Raw genomic sequence first — 23,679 nt, 5'->3', positions numbered from 1 at the left:
CTTATTGTTGGTCGAGACATTTGAAGACGCCCAAGATAAAAAACAATTCAAGCCTTTAATTTTAGGACAATACTATTGCCAGAGCTGCAATGCTATTATAAGCTTTCTTCCCAAATTTAAATAATAATGCGGCTTAACAACAACTTAGAAAGCTTTAAGAGAAGAAAAATTAGGTGCTGGTGAATACCCCCCCCCCCCCCCCGCCTATCATTGGGAGTCACTGCGATTCATTTCACTAAAAGCAGGTCTTATTACAACATGAAGAAATAAAGCAGGAAAAGCTAATAAAAGCAGTACAGAGACGTGTAAAACACAACCGCAAAAAAGTTGCACAGCGACGTGTAGCAAAACTGCCAACCGGTTTAATTGTTAATGAGCTTTAAATAGGCCTACACATATGCATAAGCTGTGAAACATGCTTCTGTTTGTGCTCAGTAAAACTGGAACAAATTCGAAAGTCATGAAACAGAAAGCAGCAACCTTCGGTACGCATGCCGGTTGTGGGTGCTAACCTAACCTAAACATTACAACTGTAATACAACACGCGTTTCTATAGTTAGAGCTAACCTTATACATGGTTAAAAAACTCAATCTCAGACTTTCGCGGGGGCGCACGTAATGCGTCAACTCTTCGTGATTTCAAAGTCCACACACACACAAAAAAAAAGGCGTCTCCGTGACGTACGCACCTTTCTGCCAAGCGATGCTGTGGATGGGGTATCCTGCCACGGGGCAGTACAGGCGAACCGTGCGGCCTGCCAGCGCCGTCACGTTCGCCGTGGGCCTCCGTGCCACGGGCTTTCCCGGCACGACGAGACGCGCCGAGTGCGATGCCTGGCCCGCGCTGTTGCGCGCCACGCACGAGTAGAGGCCACCGTCCTCCACGCGCACGCTGGTCAAGTTCACGTAACTGTGAACGAGGCTGGACGGGCGAAAGAGGGAAAGCCGAGAAACAGCGTAGCTCGTGGTGCAGAAAGGGGCAGTTTCCGTCGGGTATCAGTTGTACAACTATTGGAAGGCAACGAATGCAGCAGTCGCCGCAGGCCTAATGCGCGCTGCAGGTCGCGTAGTATCCATGCGGTAGTTGGGCAGTGAGGGAAAAGTGAGAACATTTGCAATGGAGTCTAATAAGAGACTGCTGGAAAATTCGCAGCGCGAAACGAGGGAACACGCACAGCCAACGATTCATTAAAGAAAAAAGCAATTCAGCTTGCTTCGTAAAAGTAAAGTAGGTTTTTAAAGAAGCCATGCAATGATATCATGAGCCGCGGATTGTGAAGGCTGGAGAGAGGCAGCTGACAGACTGCTGTAACTGCGTACAGGGCTTTTTGGGCGATTGGTGCAGGTGATTATGAGACAACGGACACGCATGATTACAGAGACGGGACAATTTTGTATAGTAATTTCTTCAAAGTTTATTGCACAAATAGCTCTAAGGAGGGCATTACAGACGCACAAGGCAGCGCCCGCAATTTCTCCGTGGCAGCGGCTTTGGAAAACTATCAGACTACTGAACAAAAATTTTTCATTTTCTCCCGGTGTGTCACAAAGTTTACCTTGAGCGCAGCGTGTAGTAGAAGAAAGAAAAAAAGAAGCATTTTCTTCTCATCAGCACTTGTCAGATGCTTATTGCTTTTGTGTCTTATCATTTAGTGAAAGTAAATATGCTAGTTCTTATATTGCATGGTAAGTCGTTCGTCAAAAGAAATCAGTTGCAGATAGGAAAACCATAAATTCTCATAGGTTATCGGTAATTTCAATGACCTCGTGATTTCCCAAGTTGCAAAACGTTGAAAGTCGTTTCTAATATTGTTGGTATGAGTCAAGGAAGCTATGTACGCCAGATCAAATTCGAAAGCGCACCCGTTTTTTTTTCTTCATTTGTTTCTTTAGCATTACAATGAATTTGAGCTGAGAATATTTGAGCCGTATTACTGATATAGTGCTTAGACACTCAGTGCATACCTTCGGTGATAAGTACGATAGGGCACGCAAACGATAGGAATAATAGATATACCGTTCACTGCTGACGTAGTCTCCAATTCGGACATGATAATGCTCGGGAACCACTTCTCCGTCGAGAGTCCACGTCACTTGTGGCAGGGGATTTCCCGACGCGGAACACTTGAGGGACGCACTGCTACCAGGAGCAACCTGGATCTCGGGAAACGCGTGTTCCAGCACTGGAGCGTCCTCTGTCACACAAACGGAAGAAAATTATACATAAAAATTAGCAGTTCAACCTTACGGCGATAATTAGAACTCTTGCGTCATACGTAAAAACGATAGTTGTAGCGACAAGCCTTAGAAACTAGCAGTAAAGGCAGGTTTTTTGACAATTCTAGCGGGGTATCACTCATCCCAAGTTCAGTCTTATACGTAAGTACTACGAATGTGCTACTGCCCCTTACGTACTTTGAGTGCGTGCGTAGTTCTTATGTTAGGTGGCGGTGGCATGGCTCGTAATACCATGCGCCGAATTTTCTTAAAACGCAACCACACATTTTACATGAGAGAATCTCTTCGCAAGGCGTACAATTTCGCACCGGTGCAGTACTTATCTTTGTAATATAGTGCATATGAGATGTCATCTTTGTTAATGTGTTTACGGCAACGCGTCGCTAATCTTTCATCACGTCATTGTCATTTTGGTTCTTGCTCAAAGAATGTTACGTGCCCTTCACTCGGCGCAGACGTTATGCAAAGTGTGAGCCGAGTAACACTCTCTTCGTTGATAAAGGAGAGAATTGCCTTAGCCACCAATTACTCCGTGTCGGAGAAGCTTGTTATGCATGCACCTAGAATTCAGAGCGATTCGGCTTAATGCCTGTTTCTTATTTCTGATAGGACGATTCAACTAGTCAGTGAAAGTGCTCAACACTGTTCTTCTTCGTCATCATTATTCTCTTCTTCTTCAGCCTGTGTTTATGCCCAATGTACGACACTGTTCCCACAGTAAAACGTCCATAACAGTTCCCTCTTTAAATGTTTGTAGGAATTTTTATGTACTGCAGGACGAAGGCCTCAGCCAGCCATCTCCCATTAACCCTGTCTTGCGCCAGCTAACCCGATGTTATGTCGGGATATTTTCTAACCTAGTACTTAATCAGACCATCGAGTTCTTAGTCATCCTAGACTGCGGTTCCCTTCACTTGGTACTCATTTGGTAACCCTAATAGGCCAACGGTTATCTGCTCTACGAATAAATGTCTGGTGAACTCCACTTCTTTTTACTGTGAAGTAGATACCTTGGTTTGTTCTAAAATACAACGCAGGCTTGAGTTTACTACACGGGTAGTCACTGTAGCTGCCTTACACTACGTTAGTATTCGTTTCAACTTGAGAACCACTCTTCCACATCCGTTTTACTCATTGCTTCATTAGAGATCTCTCATTATTCGTCTTGTCTATTGTTGGTTATTGCTTGTTTGTTGCCGGATTAATCCTTAGGCATTGCTTGTCTCTGAATCTGAAGGCTTTTTGTATTTGCCGTCTTGGTATTATTTCCCAACCTAACTCTTTCGGCCGCGTCGCGTCTGTTCATTTCTTTTTATACGTCCAACACAGTCTCAAATGACTGCGTTGTTCCGCGCGCCATTGAAGTCCGATTTTACGCCGGAATAGGAAAACGCCCGCGTCACGAGCCTTCTGTTCAAGCTAGAGGGCTCAAACTAATGAAAACTAATACTGAGTCTCTTATTACGGCATTCCTCATAGCCAAGTTATACCTTTAGAATGTTGCAAACGAGCACTAATTACCTGTATGCACGAATAACTCTCTGAATGTCCCTTATAGAGGACGTCGACAGTGGTTAGAGCAGGAGAGCACACGATGCATACCACTCGCTATACGGTAATTCCATGTTCCCGCATCTAGGACCGAACGTGCGTTGGCGGCTGCTCGTAAGCAATAGACAAGTTCCTCAAACCTCGTCGTGTAGAGACCGCTCCTCCGACCTGTCTGCGTGCCAGTAAAACAACACGGCTGAAGCAGCCGACTGTTTCAGCGCTCTAGCACCGCGGCTAATCTTGTTGTCTCGCTCACTCCCGACGGAAGAGGCTAATGTGGGGCCAGGCACAAGTCTGCTTGGCATAAGAAACGGCTTGAGCTGCCTAAATTGCAAATTCGATTAGCTACGGTTCAGTGCAACGTAGAGGCGAGAGCTGCACTTCTCAGTGACAGAAAGAGGGAGAAAGAGAGAGAGAGAGAAACAACTATAGGAAAAGAAAAACGAGACGTTCGACTGAGCACAGACTCGCTACTCTTCCAGCCCATCGGCGCCGTCGTGAAACTGTCTTACCACCCGGCTGCGCGCTGCGCTTTGGTGACACTGGGCCCGGGTTTTGTGTAGTTGAGCGCTCCGCGCAGCGCCAGACAAAATGGAGCGAGCCTGGAGGGGCAACCACTGAGGCGTGTCTGATTTGGTCGGCATGACGGTTAAAATGACGTAGCTCTTGAACCACTAATGCCGGAGTACCAAATTCTATGTCATAAATATGCATAAGTAAAGCTCACACTTGATTTCGAGCGGAAGTGCGGCTCCGGAGAGTGTATCGCATAATAAGCATTAAAGTTGGAGCTACTTCATCGACTGGCGGTTTACTTTTTGTCAAACTGCCTCCGGTAAATTTAGCAAGCACGTGTGCTCTTGTTTCAGAGATCCCGAAAGTGTTACAGATGTGTAAATTGCATTAACAAGTGACGCTATCTTACATCCCGAGAGAGAGAGAGAGAGAGAGAGATGCAGGTGTACTTATGGGGGAAATGCAGAGAGGTAGACCGGGGCTACATTCCTTTAGCCAGCTACGCTGCTAAGAGGGAAAGGAAAGAATAGGAAAAGATGGGTATGAGGAGTGAGTATGATGATAGCCAGTATAAGATACGACTATGTACTGTGTCCGGAGGGTTTGGTCAGCGTGAGAGGCGTGGCCATGCGTAAGCCTATCGCGTTCATTTTCATTGCGCACAGGAGAACCGCAGTGGCCCTCGAAATATCGACTACATGTTTATTTCTTTCGACCTTAGGTAAGTGCTTGCCTTATTCCAATCACTAACTGAGAGTTCTCAAAACATGGATTCCTCGTAAACACTACTGATAATTAGCATTTAATTTTTATTGACACGTCGAGCTTTCAGCGTGTTACACAACCTCCACCAGATGTCGCGTTGTATAGCGACGGCGACGAAGTAATCGATGGCATAACCTTGGGTATGTGGTAAAACTGTGGCGTAACTGTTTACTGGGCGAAACCTGTGCCCAGAAAACGAAGCCATACACGAATCGCAACGTTAGCCACGAGCACTGTCATAGAAGTCTGAACTGATGGTTGAACTTTGCGGGCTATTTAAAGGCGTGTCAACGCACATGCCAGATTAATCGCTGGTGCTACAGCCCATTGGATGATGTACAGGCGTATCGATGCATATTGCTCCCACACTCTGATAAGACGAGACTCCATCTCTGCATAATCGGTGACGATAATAAAAGAAACGACAGGCCAATTCTACGCGCCGTTCGTGTTCACCAGCGTTTGTGCTCAACTGCGCAATGCGGCATTGCGCTGTTGAGCGTGCATGGACGCCTGCTGCCCATTACAGAACCATAGTTGCTTAAAATCAATCCGGAAGATTTCACTGCGCCGTGCCACGCTGTGGTTCGGCACAAAAATTCCTGGTATTTATTTTATAATTATTTCAAGAAATTTTGGACGCATTAGAAGCGTCTTGCAGCCAAATGATAACAATGATAACTCGGTGCACCGGCTCAATAAAGCTGGCTATCATATCGCCCTGCTCACGGCTGTTTTAGAAGGGCTTTTGGTGAACCTGGCCAGTGAGAGGGTTGGACGCGACGCACAGGATAAAGGACCTCATTCGAGCACAGCCGTCATACCCTATCGCCATGAGGTCTCAGACAGATTGAAAAGGTCGCAGGTACAATAGGCGTGCGCGTTTTGTTCAGCGCAAAGGACAGGCGCTCGGCGCTATGCCAGAAAGTTAATAAGGAAGTTGCTGGAAAACTAAACTCGGGCACTAGAAAACTCAACTCGGGAACTAAACTCGGAAACTAAACTTTTTATTGACTGTGCCTACACAGTTGTTTGTAAGATTCCGTTCGCGTGTGAGCGTTGCCACACTGGCCAAACAGGCCGATGTTTTAACGACGGGCTGAGAGAGCATACGTCCTCACTAAAAGGGTCAGTTCCCGGTCAGTTAGCCCAGCACGGTAAAGAACGCGGCTGCAAGCCTACCTTGTACAAATGCACCATATTAGGTAGATATAAAAAGCAAACGAATCGTTTTGTATCTACTCACACGGAAACTTTTGCGTCATTGTGCCCTCTCGTTCCCTGCATAGCTACGAGATGAACTATTTGTTAAAAATGTGTCAGCCTGCTTTAACGACGCACGCGATGTGATGATTTCAATCCTATCCCTGCGCAAGTGCCATGTTTTTGTTGGTGTTCTGCGTTGAACCTGTTTTTTGCATATAATGCATTCCCCGCAATAAACCAGTGGTTGTTAATTCAGCGCTTATTTCTGTCGTCCTCACTGCGTTCAGTCTAAGCGCTGTTTGTTCCCGTCCTACTGAAAAGCCTTTAATGGCAAAGAGCAAGGCAATTTACACGTGACAGTATCAGTAAACAATAAGGTAACGACGATAAAACGAGTACAAACTATTGAAAGGAACTTGAAAACAACAATGTTAATTGTTTCCAGCGTGCTACTTGTGCGTGACTTCTTTTTTTGCATCTCCAGGAAAGTCTGCAAGATATAAAAGAAAAGTCGACCACACGTGTCCCTTGTGCACTGCAACCGTGCTGCTCTCAAACACATCGCAAATGAATTAAACATGCTCAATGCCCAACTTAGCGATTGCATCACTTTCACAGAGCGTTTGTTGTTGGTATGGCCGCAAAATTCCTGCTAGCGTCGAGCCTCATGGTTGAGCGCAAGACCACTTACGAGAAGCAGCGTGCCAGTGCCAAGTTATCAAAACACCTTGGAAAGTTTATTCATGTTTCATGTGAAAGCCTACGCAACTATGGGCATCGCCTACATAATTTCCGGAACAAACGTCTGCAGCTTGTTGTTTTAAATATTCTTCGACGGTCAAAGTCAAAGAAAAAAATACAAAACAAAGATAAAGTTACAGCCAATGACAGACGAACCTGTGACTATGATCTGAGCGGTTCCCTGCGCCGAGTCTTGCCGGTTATAGACAAGGCACTGGTACATTCCGCTGTCCCTGCGCTCCACTGGTGCGACGCGCAGCACATCACGCGACAGCAGGGCCACATTTGCGGATCCGGAAACGGAAGTAATCTTGCCACTTCCGGTCCCAGTGCCGCCAGATGACGAGGGAGAAGCAAAGAGAGGCACGCCGTTGTGTATCCACACAACTCCTTCTACAGGACGCCCAGACACCCTGCAGCTCAAGTTAGCACTCCTGCCTGCGTCCACATGCTGCACAGGAGGATCGATGGTTGCCGACAGCGGGGCTGGACGAAAAGAAAGTGAGAAGAAAAGCAGCAGTGTTCTCGACTGCAACCAGAAATAGCATGTACTATTTCCGCCACTGTAGCAGGATGCACGTCACACTTCATCACACCGAAAGCACAGTGGGAGGCGTATGCTTTCAACATTATGCAGCGTGTCGTCCTAAACTTCCCACGGGGACATTTGATTTTCAGGAAACACACGTTTCGCCTCTGCTTGAAGCGTCTTTATGTCTTTGATCTGTTGCGTCAGTCGTTGCTTCTAGCATTAGTCGCTAAATGTCACCGATCGCTCGTATACCTAGTATACTCACTCAGTACACTAGGTATACTGAGTGAGTATACCTAGTATACTCACTCAGTATACTAGGTATACTGAGTGAGTACTTCGTGAAGTGGAAGCAGTTTACCTCCGCACCGTATAATTGCCTTGATGGGTTCTCGTAGAGATTGACCTGCTCATGCGGCGATTAACTTTGTAATAGCTTTATCTTTAGATTTCCTAGCGAGACTCTCAGGCACAGCAATTGCCCGCATACCTTTGTGAGCCAAGCTTCGCCTGCAATGAGCACCATCCTCGCTCGTGAGGATGCCGCACATTTATCTGAACGCTACTACGCTAACTGAATTGCTTACTCGGTCCATCATGCTAAATACCACTTCAGGGCCAATTTCACTCAAAGGACTGCAGCTGTGATTTCGTTCTCTAACTTATTGTCTCCTCTACTAAGGGGAACGTTGTATAGAACTACCGCTGATAAGCGTGTCGTTCCGGTGTTCAGTCACGAAGGATGTCACAAAGCTCGTTATTTTTATACTATTCATTGAAAATCTGATTCCGCACACCTACCAGTCACGAAGAGGTCAGTGTAGGCTTTGTCTTGTCCGGCCGAGTTGTTGGCAAAGCACAGGTATCTTCCCTCGTCGTCTGGTACAACTTCGTGAATCGTCAGCACAGCACCCCCCGATAACAGGGACACCTTCTCGGAGGGCTTCACTGGTATCTTGACTTCGCTGTCATGACTCTGTGTTACCATACTCTTATAATCACCTGTGAGGCGAAACCAAGAGTACCGAGGAGAGGGATGACCCTGGGCAACGCATGGCAGAACCTCCTGCTTGCCCTGTTGCGCTTGCGTAGATCTACGGGACTCCATCATACGAGGTGCAAGCTTGCCCAGAGGCTCTGCAAGAAGCAAACATTCAGGTGTTTCAGTTATTGGCAAGGAAGAGGAGGAGGAAATAAAGAGAGAAGGCAGAGATGTTAACCAGAATAAGCACCGACTTCCTACGCGCTTTAGTTTAAATTGCAGCATTTCTGGTCCTTTATCTGCTCTTTGAGACAACTCCATTCGCGGTAGTGAAACTGTACGTGACATATATGGCTCCACATGTGACGCCGAAGCTCTATTTGCCTCTTCTCGCCAACTTCGCGTACACCAGCTGCTCTCTTGCCGAGTGTACAGTTTGAGTCACTGGCTACACCACTGTATATGTATCACCAGATATGTGCATCTTCAAAAAGGCGCGTCAAACAATGAACAAGGCGAAGAAGGGGGCCAGCTACGTATTTACCCGAAAAAAGAACTTGGGTAACTGGGTATGTTCCCGAGAGAGAGAGAGAGGCAGAAAGTTAACCAGAGGTGAGTTTCCGGTTTGCTACCCTGCACTGGGGTGGGTTATACAGACGTTTTAATGACGACAAAGAGCGAGAGCAGAAAAAAGGAACAAGAAGAAAAAAGAAAAAAAAAGTAAGAAAAGGGAACACGTAACAGGAAAGGCGTTCCATTCACAGGCGTTCAGACAAGTCGGTCGATCTCAAGAAGCGCAATAGCGCTTGCAAGGCTTTCTGATGCGACGTTCAGTCGCGTCAATATTTCAGAATTATTTCTTCCGACAGAAGCTAGTCGTCCAACTGGCTCAGCAGGACGGAAAGCGATTGTCTCTCCAGACTGTACTGCGGGCACTGGCAAAGAACATGACGAATCATTTCCGAGTAGCCGTAATCGCCCTATGCTGCGGTGTCGGCCATCTCTATGCCGAACGCGTGCGCATTCATAAACGCGACGCCCAAATGTAGGCTACACAAAAGGGTCGCGTCTCTTCGGGGAAGCCTTTGTGGAAGTCGGAGGCTCAAGGTTGGATCCAGGGTGTATAAACAGGCGTGCATAAAATGTGGTTCATTCCACTCTGGTGTAGTGCATTGGCGTGCAAGTAGGGGAAGCATCCTTGCAACATATGTCCTGGACAGCGATGGATCCGACAGGCGGTTCCGAGTACACAAGTTGGGTCACTGGGTTGAAGCAACTAGGCATGTGCATGGGCATGTGCCCGTTCTTCACGAATCTCTCATAATGGGCACGCGCTACTGGAACGAAAGATGTGTAGAAATCTTAAATTGAACCATATATTGCGTCGCACTTCTCTGTGCATACATTTCTCAACAACATTCTCCCTTCAACAAGCATCATACATCAACTTCATCCAAGTGACAAAAACAGGTTAACAGCTGCAGGCGACGGGACGTGTCACCCCGTAGGGCCGCTATGTTGCTAACTGGAACAACCTTCCCTAACAGCATTCCTGAAACAACATTTCAATATTGCGTTGGATCCACACGTTTAATTATTCGAATGGGTGTATGCTCATAAATCAAGAGGCGTATGCCCTGTGTAAAAAGAAGCTATTCTGCCGGGAGTGAGCATACTTCATTGTTAACTACGCGCCAACTGTTAAATGACGAAACTGTTTCTACGGCATAATGCTCTAAGATGAAATTTTACATGAAAAAAGGGCGCTACATTACAGAATAGCAAAACGCTTTCGAGCATTGGTATTCATATTTTTTTTTTCTTTTTTCTGTGGAAGCGCCTACAATCTCGGGTCTCTTTTTTTAATAGAAGATGACCTCTCTGCTATGGCAGCGTTATTAGTTTTTTTTATGAGACATTATCATATAATCTTTTTGGAGGCATTCTTATAGCTATCAGAATGAAGTAGTTGAATAAATCAATATGTACTTCGCCCTTCCAAGATGCCTGAAGTTAAGTTAAGCGACCAGGTGACCTGGTGCAGTCATAGGACACCTTCCGCGGCTTGGACCAACTTTCATCCTATAGAAATTCATTTATAGAAGGATACAGAAAAAAATACAAGTAGAAGTAACGTCCTCTTTCTTGCTTGGTTTTGCTGCGTTATCCCTATCGGCAATCCATCTTCTCATCGTTTCACACTCTTCCTAAGCGTAGGATATGCCACCGGATGTGTGGTTCATTCACTTCCTTACTATTTATTATTTTCTCCATACTTTCTTTACGCCTAAAGAGACATTCAAATGCGTTTTTGTTACTTCGCGTGAATAACGCGAATATATACCAAAGATCACATTATGCTGCGCTGAATATTGCACCCCCCCCCCTCCCTATTTTCTCTTACAAGAAAAAAGTGTATCTGATGGCAAAAAAAAAACAGATTTGAAGTCAGACCGTTGCTTCAAAGGGTATTCTAGTGCAGTCAAATGCCCTCGCGAGCTCCGCTGTTCCTCAGTCGTTCAGTTTAATCTCTTCTTCTTGTGCAGGTATAGTGACTTTCCCGTAAGCGAATTCTTCCGCATGTTTCCTAGCAAGAAGGTTCCCTTCAACTAATGACACCAGAATCCAAGATAGTGCTTCGTTGATAGTCTCTCCACGAAAGCCAAATGGTCCGCTCGGACCCATTCTGCGCAGCAGGTCCTTTCGAGAAATCCATTTGAAGCGGCCACGCAGAGGAGCTCGGCGCTTTCATTGAACTGAGCACAGTCAGCTGCTGTGCCCAGGTCGGATCTATAGAAAATGGCACTTTATGGCATTTGGCACAGTGCTCTTAGAGATCATTAAGACATGCGAAGATATTTGTGCTGTTAACAGTTTGATGTCCAAACATTTTTTTTTATTCATAGGTGTAAAAAAATTGATTCACTACTTTTCGTCACGTATTCGTAAATTCTATCCGGCGGGAAAAAAAAGTAACGCATCTGCAAGCGCACTGGATCGGTCTTTTTTCTTGAAATACACTTTTTCCCGCGCAACATTCGGTATGCTCGGGCGAGAGGTCGAAAAATATTTGATCTTCCCATTAGCATTGATCTATGCAACGCTGAGTGCTTCCATAATACTTTACTATTGCGCTTACTTTCGCGTCCGTGACGCAAGTGTATTTGAGAGCCCCGGTAGTGAGACGACAGACGCGACTACGTGGGTAAAAAAAAAAAAAAAAAAATTGGAGGGCGCTTAAGCTTTGCCTTTAAGAGTGGAATGCCGATATCATTCAAAGATCCCTGACTGCTTTTCACGCTTCCCGTCAACTGCAGCTTATGTAACCGTAATGTTTGCCGAGAAACGCTGGCGGCGAACGCTACACGCACGTAGGCGAGCTTTCTGGTAGAAACGCGGTCTGTTGCGTGGGCCGATCTACTGTTACCAGTTCGCACTTTTAGCATTTCAGCCTGAGAAGACTGGTAGGTATGTGCGGTCGGAGTTTGTTTTACGTGACATTTGTTTGTGGACAGTCATTCTCAATATTCCGAGGAATAACTTTGTTAAGAATGAAAGACAAGGTATGGGCAACTTTGTTGATAAACGAGCGGCTTGGTATGCGTGCTTCGAAACGATATTTACCGAAAATACGGTCGCCGCTGGATTTTCTGAGACATGGGGCCAATAATGCTTGCGCGGTAATGCGCTTGAGGAATCAGAACTATAGCACTACTGCTATTACTACTGCTACTGTTATCGCTACTAGTACAATAAAAACAACTAATAATAATAATAATAAGAAGAAGATTAAAATAATAATTAATGCCTATATGCACGAGATAGACTTCTCCCAATCATTTTTTTTTTACCCCTGTCGCATCGGTGGGCTGCATTCTATGCCAGCGAAATTCCTGTTCTCATCGCACAACCTAATCCTCCGCCGTCCTTGACGGCATTTCTGTTCACTTGGCATCCGTTCTGTCGCTGTTATAGATGACTGGTTGTCTCTACTCTACGCATTACAAGATCTACCCGAGTGCACTTTTTCCCCTTAACGCCACCTGTGAAATGAGTTCCGCTTGCTTGCTCTCTAACGTATACCACCCTTTTTCAGCTTCTCTCGGTCACGCTTATCATTTCTCATTACTTTGTTCGCTGTGTGGTCGTTTTTCTATTCTTCCTTTGCTGAAGTTTCTTTGCCAGCGTCCAGATTTAAAACCAACAGTTAGGTACAGATGGAATGCCCAAATGCAGATTTTCTTTTTCGGGGATGTTAATAACCTTCAGGTCATGACGTTTGAGGTGTCCGTCATACGCACTGCAACGCATTTTTATTCCTCTGAAAATTTTATTCTCAAGATCCGCTCCTCATCTGAGTAATTAAAGACACTCTTGAAGAGGTTCGAGTGAGTGACTGCCGATCACAAACTCTCGTTCTCTTACCAGGCTCTCGAAAGCTACCTCAGTCATTTGCACATTGCTCCCCAAATGTACCCTTAAATATTCCTTATTCATGGTCTTCATTCTCTTGTTGTAAGTTATCTCCAAGGTTGCAATGTCATCTGCAAAGCGCAAGTACGTGACATATTTCCTCTCAATCCTCGCAGTTGATCCTTCTCACCATCCTAAGCAATCGGTATTACATAGCAACTCCCATTTTTTCTTAGCTTTTTATTTCTTTGAAAGACTTCACTGCTCGTCGTAGCCAGAAAATCCCACTAATACTTAGCCATGCGTCATTATACGTAAGGACTATACGTAAGGAAAGAAAATACTCAAAAAGAAAGAGGAAGCCCAAACACTACGAACAGTGTGCAGCACATTTGCTCGAAAAGAACAAAGAGCAAGGTAATACATAGACTTGCTATATCGATCTTTCACAATATCAGCGTTGCGTTACCTGCATCTCTATGACTGTTCTTCCATGGCTCATTTGAACGCTCTTAATATGCTTTATCACTCAGCCTCATCGGTTAATAAGCCAGCTTGACAGACACTGTGTTAGCGCTTGTTTGAGCCTGACTTGTAGGCTTGTCGCAAACTTGAGAGTAATCAATCATCCATTCTGGAACTAACTTAGTAACGTACTTATCATATTTCGGATGGATAAGTCAGCTAGATAAAAAAACAACAAGGAGTCTACCGGAAGCTGAGTGATCGATCAAGTAGCAGGCTTCCGCCGTTCCAGTACCCTTCTTTCATATCGACCTCTCAAAGCTGCGTCGTCTTTCAACAATGTGTGTGTGCGTGAGCAAAGTTTGTGCTTTTTCAATCGTTTCTGCTTCTCTTTTTTTCACATGTTTGTCAGGGGGGCTGTAACATTTTCATCAAAACGTATTTCCAGGTACTATTCAACGCCTGACCGTTAGTCGAGATGTTTACTGACTTGCCAGTTATTGAATGCCTGCACTTGTGCCCACTTTGCAAGTAAGGATAGCGTTAAGAAGTTTAACAGTTTCCTTTCGTCTACGCAATTTATTGCTAGGTCATCGTCCTCTGTTACGATAACAAGAAACTACGCAGCACGATCTTTTGTTCTATGGCAGCAGCTCTGTTCCTCTCAGAAATGATGGATCACCACTAAGACGAGTAGGTGCCTCTATTTTTCATACGCAAGCTTCCGCTATGCCTTTATTTCCTTATTCCAGCTTAACATAAAGCAAACAGTGCGAATACGCAATGTGTTAGCTAATCAATCTTATTCGCAGTTCGATATTTCTTGTTTAGAAAATATGCATAAAAAAAAAATGCCTTGTAGCAACACAGAAGTAGCCCATATTACCCGAAAAGTCAGCATCTGACTTAACGCGTGCGCACAATCTTGCTTGTTTTATCATTAGTTTTTAAGCATCATATAAGCCACGGAGAGTGGCGGCTGTGCGTCTGGGTGAGAACCTGCTGGACAAGGTAATTTAGTTGTGATTTCTGCCAGTAATTATTTATTTATATTTTATTAGTTGCAATTGCTGTGAACGATTTTGTACACGATATCTTCATATACCTGGTATTGCTCTATAAGTACGCTATGATGATAACATGAGGTGAAAGGCATTCCTGGCAAATTTTCGCTGGTAAGACGGCAGTTTTGACTAACGTGCGTTGTCAGTGATTTTATTGTAAGTGAAAAAGAAACAGGGCAACAAAACGGCGTCTTCTGCAGTTCATACGGCTGCACGCAAAACCACAGATAGAAGCTCACGATCCAGTAAAATAAAGATTGGATAATTCTGAGGACATCAACTGTGTTGAATTGAGATACACGCCAAAAAACAAGTTGTCAGCACGTTTCGCGCTTGCCGCTGCTGAACAGAAGCCACGGAATGCACCACCGAACGAAGCTACGCCGTTTCCCAGTATGTTGCAGAATATCAACATTGAAGCCACAAAAAAAAGTATTTCTTTAAATTCTACAGAAACATGTAGTGCATCAGTGGATGAATACGCTATATGTGTCAGTAAAAAAAATTATTAGTCCTTTCAGTGTACAGCGCTGCATTGAAATTTCGGCCAATGAAAATCAGCTTTGCTATATAAAAGGATCATTGCCCATGGAGGTAATCGAGTGTTCACCTCCACAAAAGTCACCTCGAGTTTGAGTCGAGTCTTCCTCTACTTCATTGCTTCCCGTTCTGTGCTTCAAAATTGAAGTTAGCACTGACAACTTGTATACCTCTGCGAGCGTATAGTTGCACTAACCACTTCTTCCTCGTGAATTATTAATCGAGAATACTTGCACCCTTGAGTGAAGTATGTTTTCTCCACTTACGCACGAAAATAGTGAACTTACTTTATTTGCATGCTGAACCGCATAAAATAAATATGCGGCGACCTTATTACAAGATTATGCGTACGCACTCACCTGTGACGATCACTTTCCCGGCACTGCTGCTGAGGTGGCTCTGACCAGTGAGAGCGTCATGCACCTGGCAACGGTAGCTGTGGAATGCTTCGGAGGCCGACACCTCCCGAATGATCAGCTCACCCGTCGGTAGCATCACGTATTTGCTTTCCGAGCCTGTTGATCAAAAATGAGAGTGGGGCAAAATTAGAGCGAATTAGTTTCTCGCTACAGCAAACTAACTAAAGGCTATTTGAATGAGTTGCCCCTGTTATTCGATCTTTAGTTTTTGTTTGCTCTATAAGCCAAGTATGTGACGGAGACATTTGGGGCCCTGAAATACGGGCTCCAACCGCAACCGCCGAAAATGAATAGAACTTAATTTTCCTCTCCGTCATGCGAACCTAACCCCTCAACAGGAAGTGCTATAAAAAAGCTATCTTAGACGCCTTTGGAATTCTTGGCGGATTCATCAAGATGAAAGTAGGACCTATTAAGTTACCAGTCGACTATGAGTACAGTGTGGGTCAGTAACTGTACTGCAGCGCTAAAGGCATAGTCAATTCACATAATGTGTATTCACGTGTAAGTGGGCAGCTGAAAGTGCAGCATCCGCGGTTCTTACACACCGCTACATCACAGCACTCTGAACGTACCCATATACGTCTTCGTCTCTACCTAAAATCCATAAGAATAATTGTGGTGCATTACTTACTAAAATCAGACTGGCTATTCTGCTTAGGCATAAATAAATATTAAACGTTGAAAACGAAGGGACATTCTCGATATATTTTTCTGCTTCAGTTTACTATATTAAATAGCACATTAAATCGCATTTACAAGAAAACATGAGGCATGATTCCCACTGAGGAGCTATAAACTTTGCTAACCTTGCTTCTTTTTTTCTTTTAGTTCTTGTCGCTGACTGCCGGGTACAGCCCGACAAGCCTTTATGGCTTGGGTTGACCGGTTCTTTAATTTGTATTATTTTCATGAAATAATGGATATTATTATTATTATTATTATTATTATTATTATTATTATTATTATTATTATTATTATTATTATTATTATTATTATTATTATTATTATTATTATTATTATTATTATTATTATTATTATTGATCGGACCTGTTTTGTGAAGTCGTGATCGTGTGAAAGTTGGGTGGGATCTACGGTGAAGTAAACGTGATACAGTTTTTCATTTCCATGACATCTTACTTAGGTACATTCGTGAGAAGGTATGGCAACTAAAGAATAAATGAAATGAGCTGCTGTAGCAGCGAATGTCTATGTACATCAGTGGTCATTTCGCATCAAAATCTGCTGATTGAGTTCCATGAGTTCTGCTTTGTAATGAGCGTATTTTTCTAGGGAAAAGTGGCTAGCGGGTCAAGCAGCAAGGGAACAGCTGCCACTAGCTTTGTATACTTGTGTAGTATTCGCGTTACACCGCCATATGAGACGCTTCGCGAAAATTATGATAAACAAAATATCAAATCAAATGCAAAACAGCAAGCCTAAGGTACCTTATCTTCCTTTCAAGCGTAAAACATTAGCGCACTTCCCATTTCTTGTACTCGTAATTTTCTAGAATATTTCGAGAGCATCCTGCCTGCCATCCTTTCAATATCGTTGAAGGCGCTTGGCTGCCATAACAACAGTCGCCTAATGGCTGCAATACATCAAAATTCAACGGAGCGTGACTTAAAAAGAAAACACACACACTAAATATGAGTTCTGAACTATACCGAGAGGCGCCACATACTCCTTTCTTCTGAAAAATGGGCCAGCACCTCAAAGCGTCATTCATTTCCATCGGTTGCGTAACAACGGTCTTGGTGCTATTACGGATTTCCGACGCGTAATCCATATCTCACTCCGTATTTCACAGCTATTTACACTCCTTCGACGCCGCTTCGAAACTCGCATGTCTAGCCTTGTAACCCTATCTCAGCAATGCATGCTTGCTTACTGCCAACGCCCTACTTTCAATTGCTGCAATGGTCTCTGTTTTGAATGCTGAGATAAAGGTTTCAAATTCTTCAGAAAGCGGTGAGGATGGCAGGCTCTAAAAGTGATTGCCTGGCACAGATGAAATGACCGTAGCCACCCCACTGAAGTGAATGTCCTTCTCGTTTCGAGCCGTTGTCTGGAGTCTGGCGGTTGTTAAAAAAAATGTGTATAATGTTCCGTGTAGACAGCAAGTATAGGTCCCACGGCGAACTAAGGCAGTTGTGGATCGCCGGCTGCTTGCAATCTCAGCATCAGACCCCATCCGTTTCTCCGCGTTTCCTCACTGTTGTGTGCGTAGTCCACTTAGACTGATTACTTGGCTGTGCGCCTCGAACGCCACCCCCCACCCCGTTCTTTTTTTTTTGGCTTTGTGCACATTTTTACTGTGTTTCGCTCATCCATCCAAAGGCTGGTTGCGATAGATTGGTTCTTTATGGGCTGCCAGGTTATTATCAATTTTATTATCTGTAATATTTCATTGTGGGCTTATAGCAGCAAAGGAACTTTCTTTTTAAGTTTGCTGCGTTACAGAATAACTTCTTGTTGTTTGCGCCATCACTTCGCCTAAATACTACCAATGCAAGGTACTTATGGTTCTTCTTCTTATTATTTTTTATTTCAGACATTACCCGCAGCGCCTTTGTTGGCATTATTGTGGGGCTCGCGATAATTCATAAAATTAATCCGCAGTCTTGCGGCCAACCAAATCTGGTGGTAACAAATTACGCTCGAAAATCGTTTTTGGGAAAAACGAATTTTGAAAAAGATTGGTTCCTGTTATTATGCGGCTATAAATAGCGGAACGTTACCTTGATTTAAACAATTGCCGTGGGGGCGTACGCTCCATTGTAACGTCTCTGAAACTCTTGCGCACAGAGCAAAACTGAAGCCGCGGCGTCTTCTCCTGGACTACGGCGCCGCACTTATCAGTCACTCTAACCACAGAGCCGTCGTCCAAGTGCTGGCGGCTACGTTTATTCCGTTGCATAAAACATGCGCAACGTTCGTCGCCTGCGCGAGAATTCTCGAACCACGTAAGCTCATCAATCTTTCCTGAGCAATGAGCGCTGATGCAAGAATCCAAGTTTTTGTTTTCTTTATGTTGAGTGATGCTTACGAACGTCATCGTAGCGGTTACCGTTGCATGGGCATGCAGTTCGTTTTATGCAACCATAACCAAATTAACCACACTGAAAGGGACACGTCATTGGAGGATATGGCCAACGGTATATTTTTCTCTGTTGTCCGGTGCTAGTCAGACAGTTCTTATTTTTATTGCGAACTTCATTTCAATTGTCTCGAACGCTGTATCGTATGTTGGTGCGTCATGCCGTATGCCGCTTGAAACACGTCTCCTGCAGCGGAATATATTGGCGTAATTTCTTTCTACCGCGATTCCTTAAAAGCCCGAAAAAAAAATTTTGCCGAATAACCACACGGACTGAACTGACTCGGGTACTTTCACAGAACTTTTCGAAAACAGGGTATGCATTGCTTCAAATTTGCTAACCGAACTCATAACTATGTGCGTGAAATATGCTAGGAGAAACACGCCGTTTATGAGTGCCTACAGATATGGGGTGTGTTGATATACCAACAAAAGCAAATTTGTGAGATGGCCTTCAAGCCTAAATTTCTCCTATATTCGAGAAATTTGGCTCGATAAGCAAATTCTCCGGGTGTCTCGTGACTGCGCCATAGCGCAGGTACAGCTAGCTGTGAGGTGCACCTCAGGTACCACATATACATGCTGTTCCTTAGGTAAAGAGCTAGTGTGAACGAGCCCCATAAAGAAGTCACATACTCTGGCATCTAGATCTTTGTCACGTGAGACAGCAAGCGGGGGCGAAAGTTTTTCAAGTGACTTCCCCAATTCCTCTTGCGGACACGTAGCCTGGTATCCGAGATCAAACGCGCCCCACATCCTTCCCCTTTCAGTTTTTTTTCTAAAGGGAGAAAGATGTGATAACGGAAAGGCAGGGAACTTCAGAAGATTGATGCCGGTTAGCTACCCTCTATATATAAGTAAAGGGAAGTGAAAGTTGAGACCGAAAGAAGTTCACCCTTGTACGCGACTACACATGCACAACAAAGTGTTTATGGCTCAATTCGCCACAATCGTTCATACAGGCTGGTGCGTCTAAAGAAGCCCGGCAGTATCATTGCGGCTTTGAACATTCTAGATGCTCGGGGCCATGGTACCAGGACCTTCGCTTCTGTAAAAGGCCCGTCACCTAAGTGCCCTAAGGTCGTCCGATGGGCAAGACCCTGCGAAATACCAAAGTTGTTGTCGGCGTACATCGTTCTGCTATGTTGCACTCCCACCGCAGTAATCGTGCCAAATATTTCGACGTTTTTTGTCACGTTCTAATGGCGTGCACTTAGGCAGATATTGCTTAGCAGAGGGCCACTTGTGTGACGGGCATGTTCGACTGGAAGCAGTTCAATTGGTTTGTACGGTAAATGCTTTTAATGCATTGATCAATGGCGTCGCCCTCATAACTTGCCCGTAGTAACAGGGAACAGGGCCTCTTTAAAACCATTTGCCAAGACTGGAACATCTATGTAATCCTTGCTCGTTTAAAGTAGCGCAAGCGCAGATGCCTACCATAGAGATGCTTAGAAAAGGCCGGGTTAACAGCGGTCGACATCGAAGATAGAAAAGGTCTTAGGCACATAGGCAGGTTTGTTATTTATTTTGCACTGCCTTCGGATTGGCCGGCATCTTTAGGCTTGGCCTATATTTTTTGTTGTTGAGAAAGCCACACTTCCGTTTCTGGTTTTAGGTGCGCGAACTTTGAACGAGCGCTTCTGTTCGTTTCTGCCTTTGTGGCGTTAATTATACGTTACTACTGCTCCATATGTAGCTGAAAACGTACACCGCAGCCGCTGGTTGCAGTTACGGGCATAGATTCATCTTTCTTTTTGAATAAAACTTAGTTGACCTTTTGCAATTTACTTGTGGTGTGGGCCTTGTTTACACTACCTGCCACCGGGCAACAGAAAGATGATCGCCTTATGCTAACTTGGCGTGTCTTCTGTTTCATGCTTCATTTTGACGCCTCTTTCATTGTCCTAGGTGCACTAGGAGGCCTCCAATTGTCACAATTTGACGAGACGAAAGTTGCGAGATACCCCTACCTGACGAACCTCATGCTGGTCTAAAATCTCCCACGAAGACATTGTCGCGAAAAGCCATGTAGCAAAATAACTGTGCACACGGGCCTTAATTCAGTTCTGAGAGGCTTACAATAAAGGCACAAAAGTGTGTGTAAATACAGCAGTCGTTTTTTGGCTTATAAAAAAGCAAGCTACATTTCCTAGCGCTCGTTTCATCACTTGGCTTCTTTTTTTCACCCGTTTTTTCTTTCCTTCTTTTGCTGCATTTGAGGCATGCAGCATCAAACTGTGAAACAGGAATTCTCAGTTTGGAAATTCCAAACTTCGAAACGTTCAGGGAGTAAGAAGTTCGTTCTGTCGACTAAACGCTAGTTGCAAGGGGAAATTATTTGGGTGCACGTAACTGTGACGAAGTTGTTTACGAACATTATAAATCAGAAAACTCAAAAAGTCTTAGACCTTTAAAAGGGCAATGTGCAGGAATTTCGTCAGAAAAACAAGGCACCATAAGGAAACGAACCAAGCAGAGGCATAAATTGAACACAAATGTTGATTTATCGTTTTCTATTTCTTTTTTCTTGTACGACAGTGAGAAGTAATGTATCGGAAGTACTTCCTATATCAAATAACGACGTTTAATTTATAAAAAGAAAAGTCAAAGCAGGAGAAAGAGACAAAGAAAAAATCTCCTAATACACTGAAATCAGGCGGAATTGCGTCACGAACTTTGACACAAACGGGGAAGCTTTCGCAAGTTGATAATAGATCATGGCTGTTTCACGCAGCGCAAGCAATGTGTCTCGTATCAAACCGTGCTATTCCTCCTCTGTACTTTCTTTTTTCTAGGATCATTCATGCGCTGCTCAAAACACCGTTTTGACGTAAGCCTTTTAACACAAGAGGCAAATGCGCAGTACTTTCATAACTACAAAAGCACCTCCCCTGTCATACAATACCAGATCAATACTACGTCCCTTTTTTACCAAAGTAAGTTCTCCGATTCCATTGCTCTATTGTTCTCGTGAAACCTTGCGAGCTTGCCACTTTCCCAAATGATGAAGTGAAAACAACTTTACGTGAAAGAAAATACGCTGTTGCCTGACTACCTTAATAATTTTCTTAAACTTATTCACATTAGCTTAAAATGTAGAACAGATTGATGCAGTTGGCCCGGAAAAAGAGTATGGACTTCGATGTCTTGGTTACCATATGGGACCCGTAATGTAAGGAAAAAGCCTCCTCCTCTGTGCGGCGGGCCGTTTGAACAGCAACTCTTGAAGACCTCCTGCAGCATAAAATCCAGTGAAGTTTAACAGGCACCATCAGTTGTACTCCACTGAGTCAGAGGCCCTGCTGCAAGTTGCACCCACGTACGCTCACAAGCAACCGCGTTCCTTCTAGACCAATAGAGGTTTCTATTCAGGTGAATGAGAAAACACGCCAAAATTTCAATTTTTACTCGTCCATAAAGATACGTAGATATATTTCGTACGCCTTGAACTTTTCGTTGCGTTCCGTCCTCTCGCATACTAGCACCAGGAGCCGTCAAAGAAATGCTCCCTCGATTTAAATATTTATTCTAGACATTCACGATGCTTGGACGTACATAGCGAGCCTACGTCCACAATCTTGCCTCGTCGTTGCTTTCAAGATCTGGCAAATCGCTTCTGACGGACAGTCACGGCAAACACGTACAACATTCCAAAGGGAAAAAAATGGAGCACCAATCGGCTTTTATAAGACGAAGCGTCACTCATGATGGCAGCTTCGTATCGAGCGCTTCGCCTTGTTCGATTTTTCTCATTGATCCTCCTGGAACGCTGTCGGCCTGCGAGCCTTCGTATAGCATAATGCTGCCGACCATTTTCTCAGCCGGTTGGCTCGATGCGTCGGAACAAGCGAACTGGCAGAGCGAACGACACGCCTGCCGGACCCATCGAGGTTAGCTCGAAGTTGATCGCCGGAAACCACCCACGCGCCACTGTTATACGAAGTGGACGAGCGGGAGGAGAAAGAGGAGAACGAAACAGGCGCGAGAACCACCTCGCTCGTAACGATTGAGCGTTCCACGTTTGGAGCAGGAACACCTAATTACGGCGCCCGTTTCGAGACGCTCTTTCGAGGTGAGACGGACTGAGAAGATCAATGATCGCGGGAGGCTGCGTTCGAGCGAAAAATCGGAAGCAGGCTTCCTGAAGCTTCTCGCGAAACAGTGCCGACCATCAGCTGTCAATAACAATCTGCTGTTGTGCCGAGTATATTGCACTCAAGGTATTGTGTCTGACGGATACAAAGTGGCTCTACATAAAGTTCGCTCTGTTTGCGCTCCTTTATGTTTAACAGTGTTTTTAGAAGTAGAGCCATTAAAAGCGCTGGTGATAGCTATTACGATGGTAGATGCGCATCACGCAGCATGGTAGGCGTAGACTGATGTAGCGAGCACGAGACGCACGAGTTAGTGTAAAATAGGCTCCTCCGTAAATTGTAGAGACGAACGACTGGCTCTGCAGAAGGCGAATTGCATTGTGAGGGGGTTAGTCAACACTATAGTTTACTGTTTTAGCTGTACCTCAATTTATATTTTCATGTGAAATTTGCTGCTCTTCATTTTTATGCTCTTTCGTGGTCACATTTTTCTCCCTGTTAAATATATTTTCCTATTCTTTACAGTGCATGTAAAACGCGAAAACTACTATTTCCTTCCCAGTCATAAGCTTATAGGCGCTCATCACAATTTGGTCCACTGATCACAGCCCTGAACACGGGCATTACTTTCACTCGCGTCTATCATTTTGTCGACGAAGTTCTTGCGCGCACTTTCACTTACCCCGCTGCCCTATGGGAACCGTGTTTGCCACTGTGAGACCATCACTGCGAATCCATGACGTCACTGTGACGTAATCTCTCACTGAAGTCGGCAAGTGGCAACGTAGAACGGCTGAATTTCCTCGAATGGCGTAGACATCCGGCACAGAGACTACGAGGCTCTCTGGCACCACTGCGAGAGGAAATACAAAGGGAGAGGGTAAGAATTAGACGGAGCTACAGTGTTCAAATCTTTCTTTAGGTACAGGATTTAATGTCGTTTACAATAAACGTCCCTAGCTGCGTCGAGTTGAAAGCTGGGTTAGTTGCTGTTGGAAAGAACAGGTTCTTGTGAACCTTTAGTTACAAGGGTCGTCGTTCGAAAAC

At 44.6% G+C, this 23,679-nt stretch overlaps 1 protein-coding gene across 1 annotated transcript in view; it reads right to left on the bottom strand.

The window, feature by feature from the left end:
- The window catches only part of LOC142579299 (cell adhesion molecule Dscam1-like), a 118,369-nt gene extending 94,927 nt beyond the window's left edge, over positions 1-23,442 (bottom strand). Inside the window, exons 1-6 of the mRNA XM_075689346.1 lie at positions 23,315-23,442; positions 15,373-15,528; positions 8,351-8,686; positions 7,174-7,503; positions 2,018-2,195; positions 690-922 (exon numbers count right to left, since the gene is read on the bottom strand). Coding sequence (XP_075545461.1) covers positions 690-922; positions 2,018-2,195; positions 7,174-7,503; positions 8,351-8,686; positions 15,373-15,508 — 1,213 coding nt within the window. The 5' untranslated portion in view covers positions 15,509-15,528; positions 23,315-23,442. The remainder of the gene's footprint in view (positions 1-689; positions 923-2,017; positions 2,196-7,173; positions 7,504-8,350; positions 8,687-15,372; positions 15,529-23,314) is intronic.
- Between the last annotated feature and the right edge of the window lie 237 nt (positions 23,443-23,679).

This window comes from Dermacentor variabilis, chromosome 4, assembly GCF_050947875.1.
Source record: "Dermacentor variabilis isolate Ectoservices chromosome 4, ASM5094787v1, whole genome shotgun sequence".
NCBI classification, from domain to species: domain Eukaryota; kingdom Metazoa; phylum Arthropoda; class Arachnida; order Ixodida; family Ixodidae; genus Dermacentor; species Dermacentor variabilis.
This window is presented reverse-complemented; position numbering and strand designations above follow the sequence as displayed.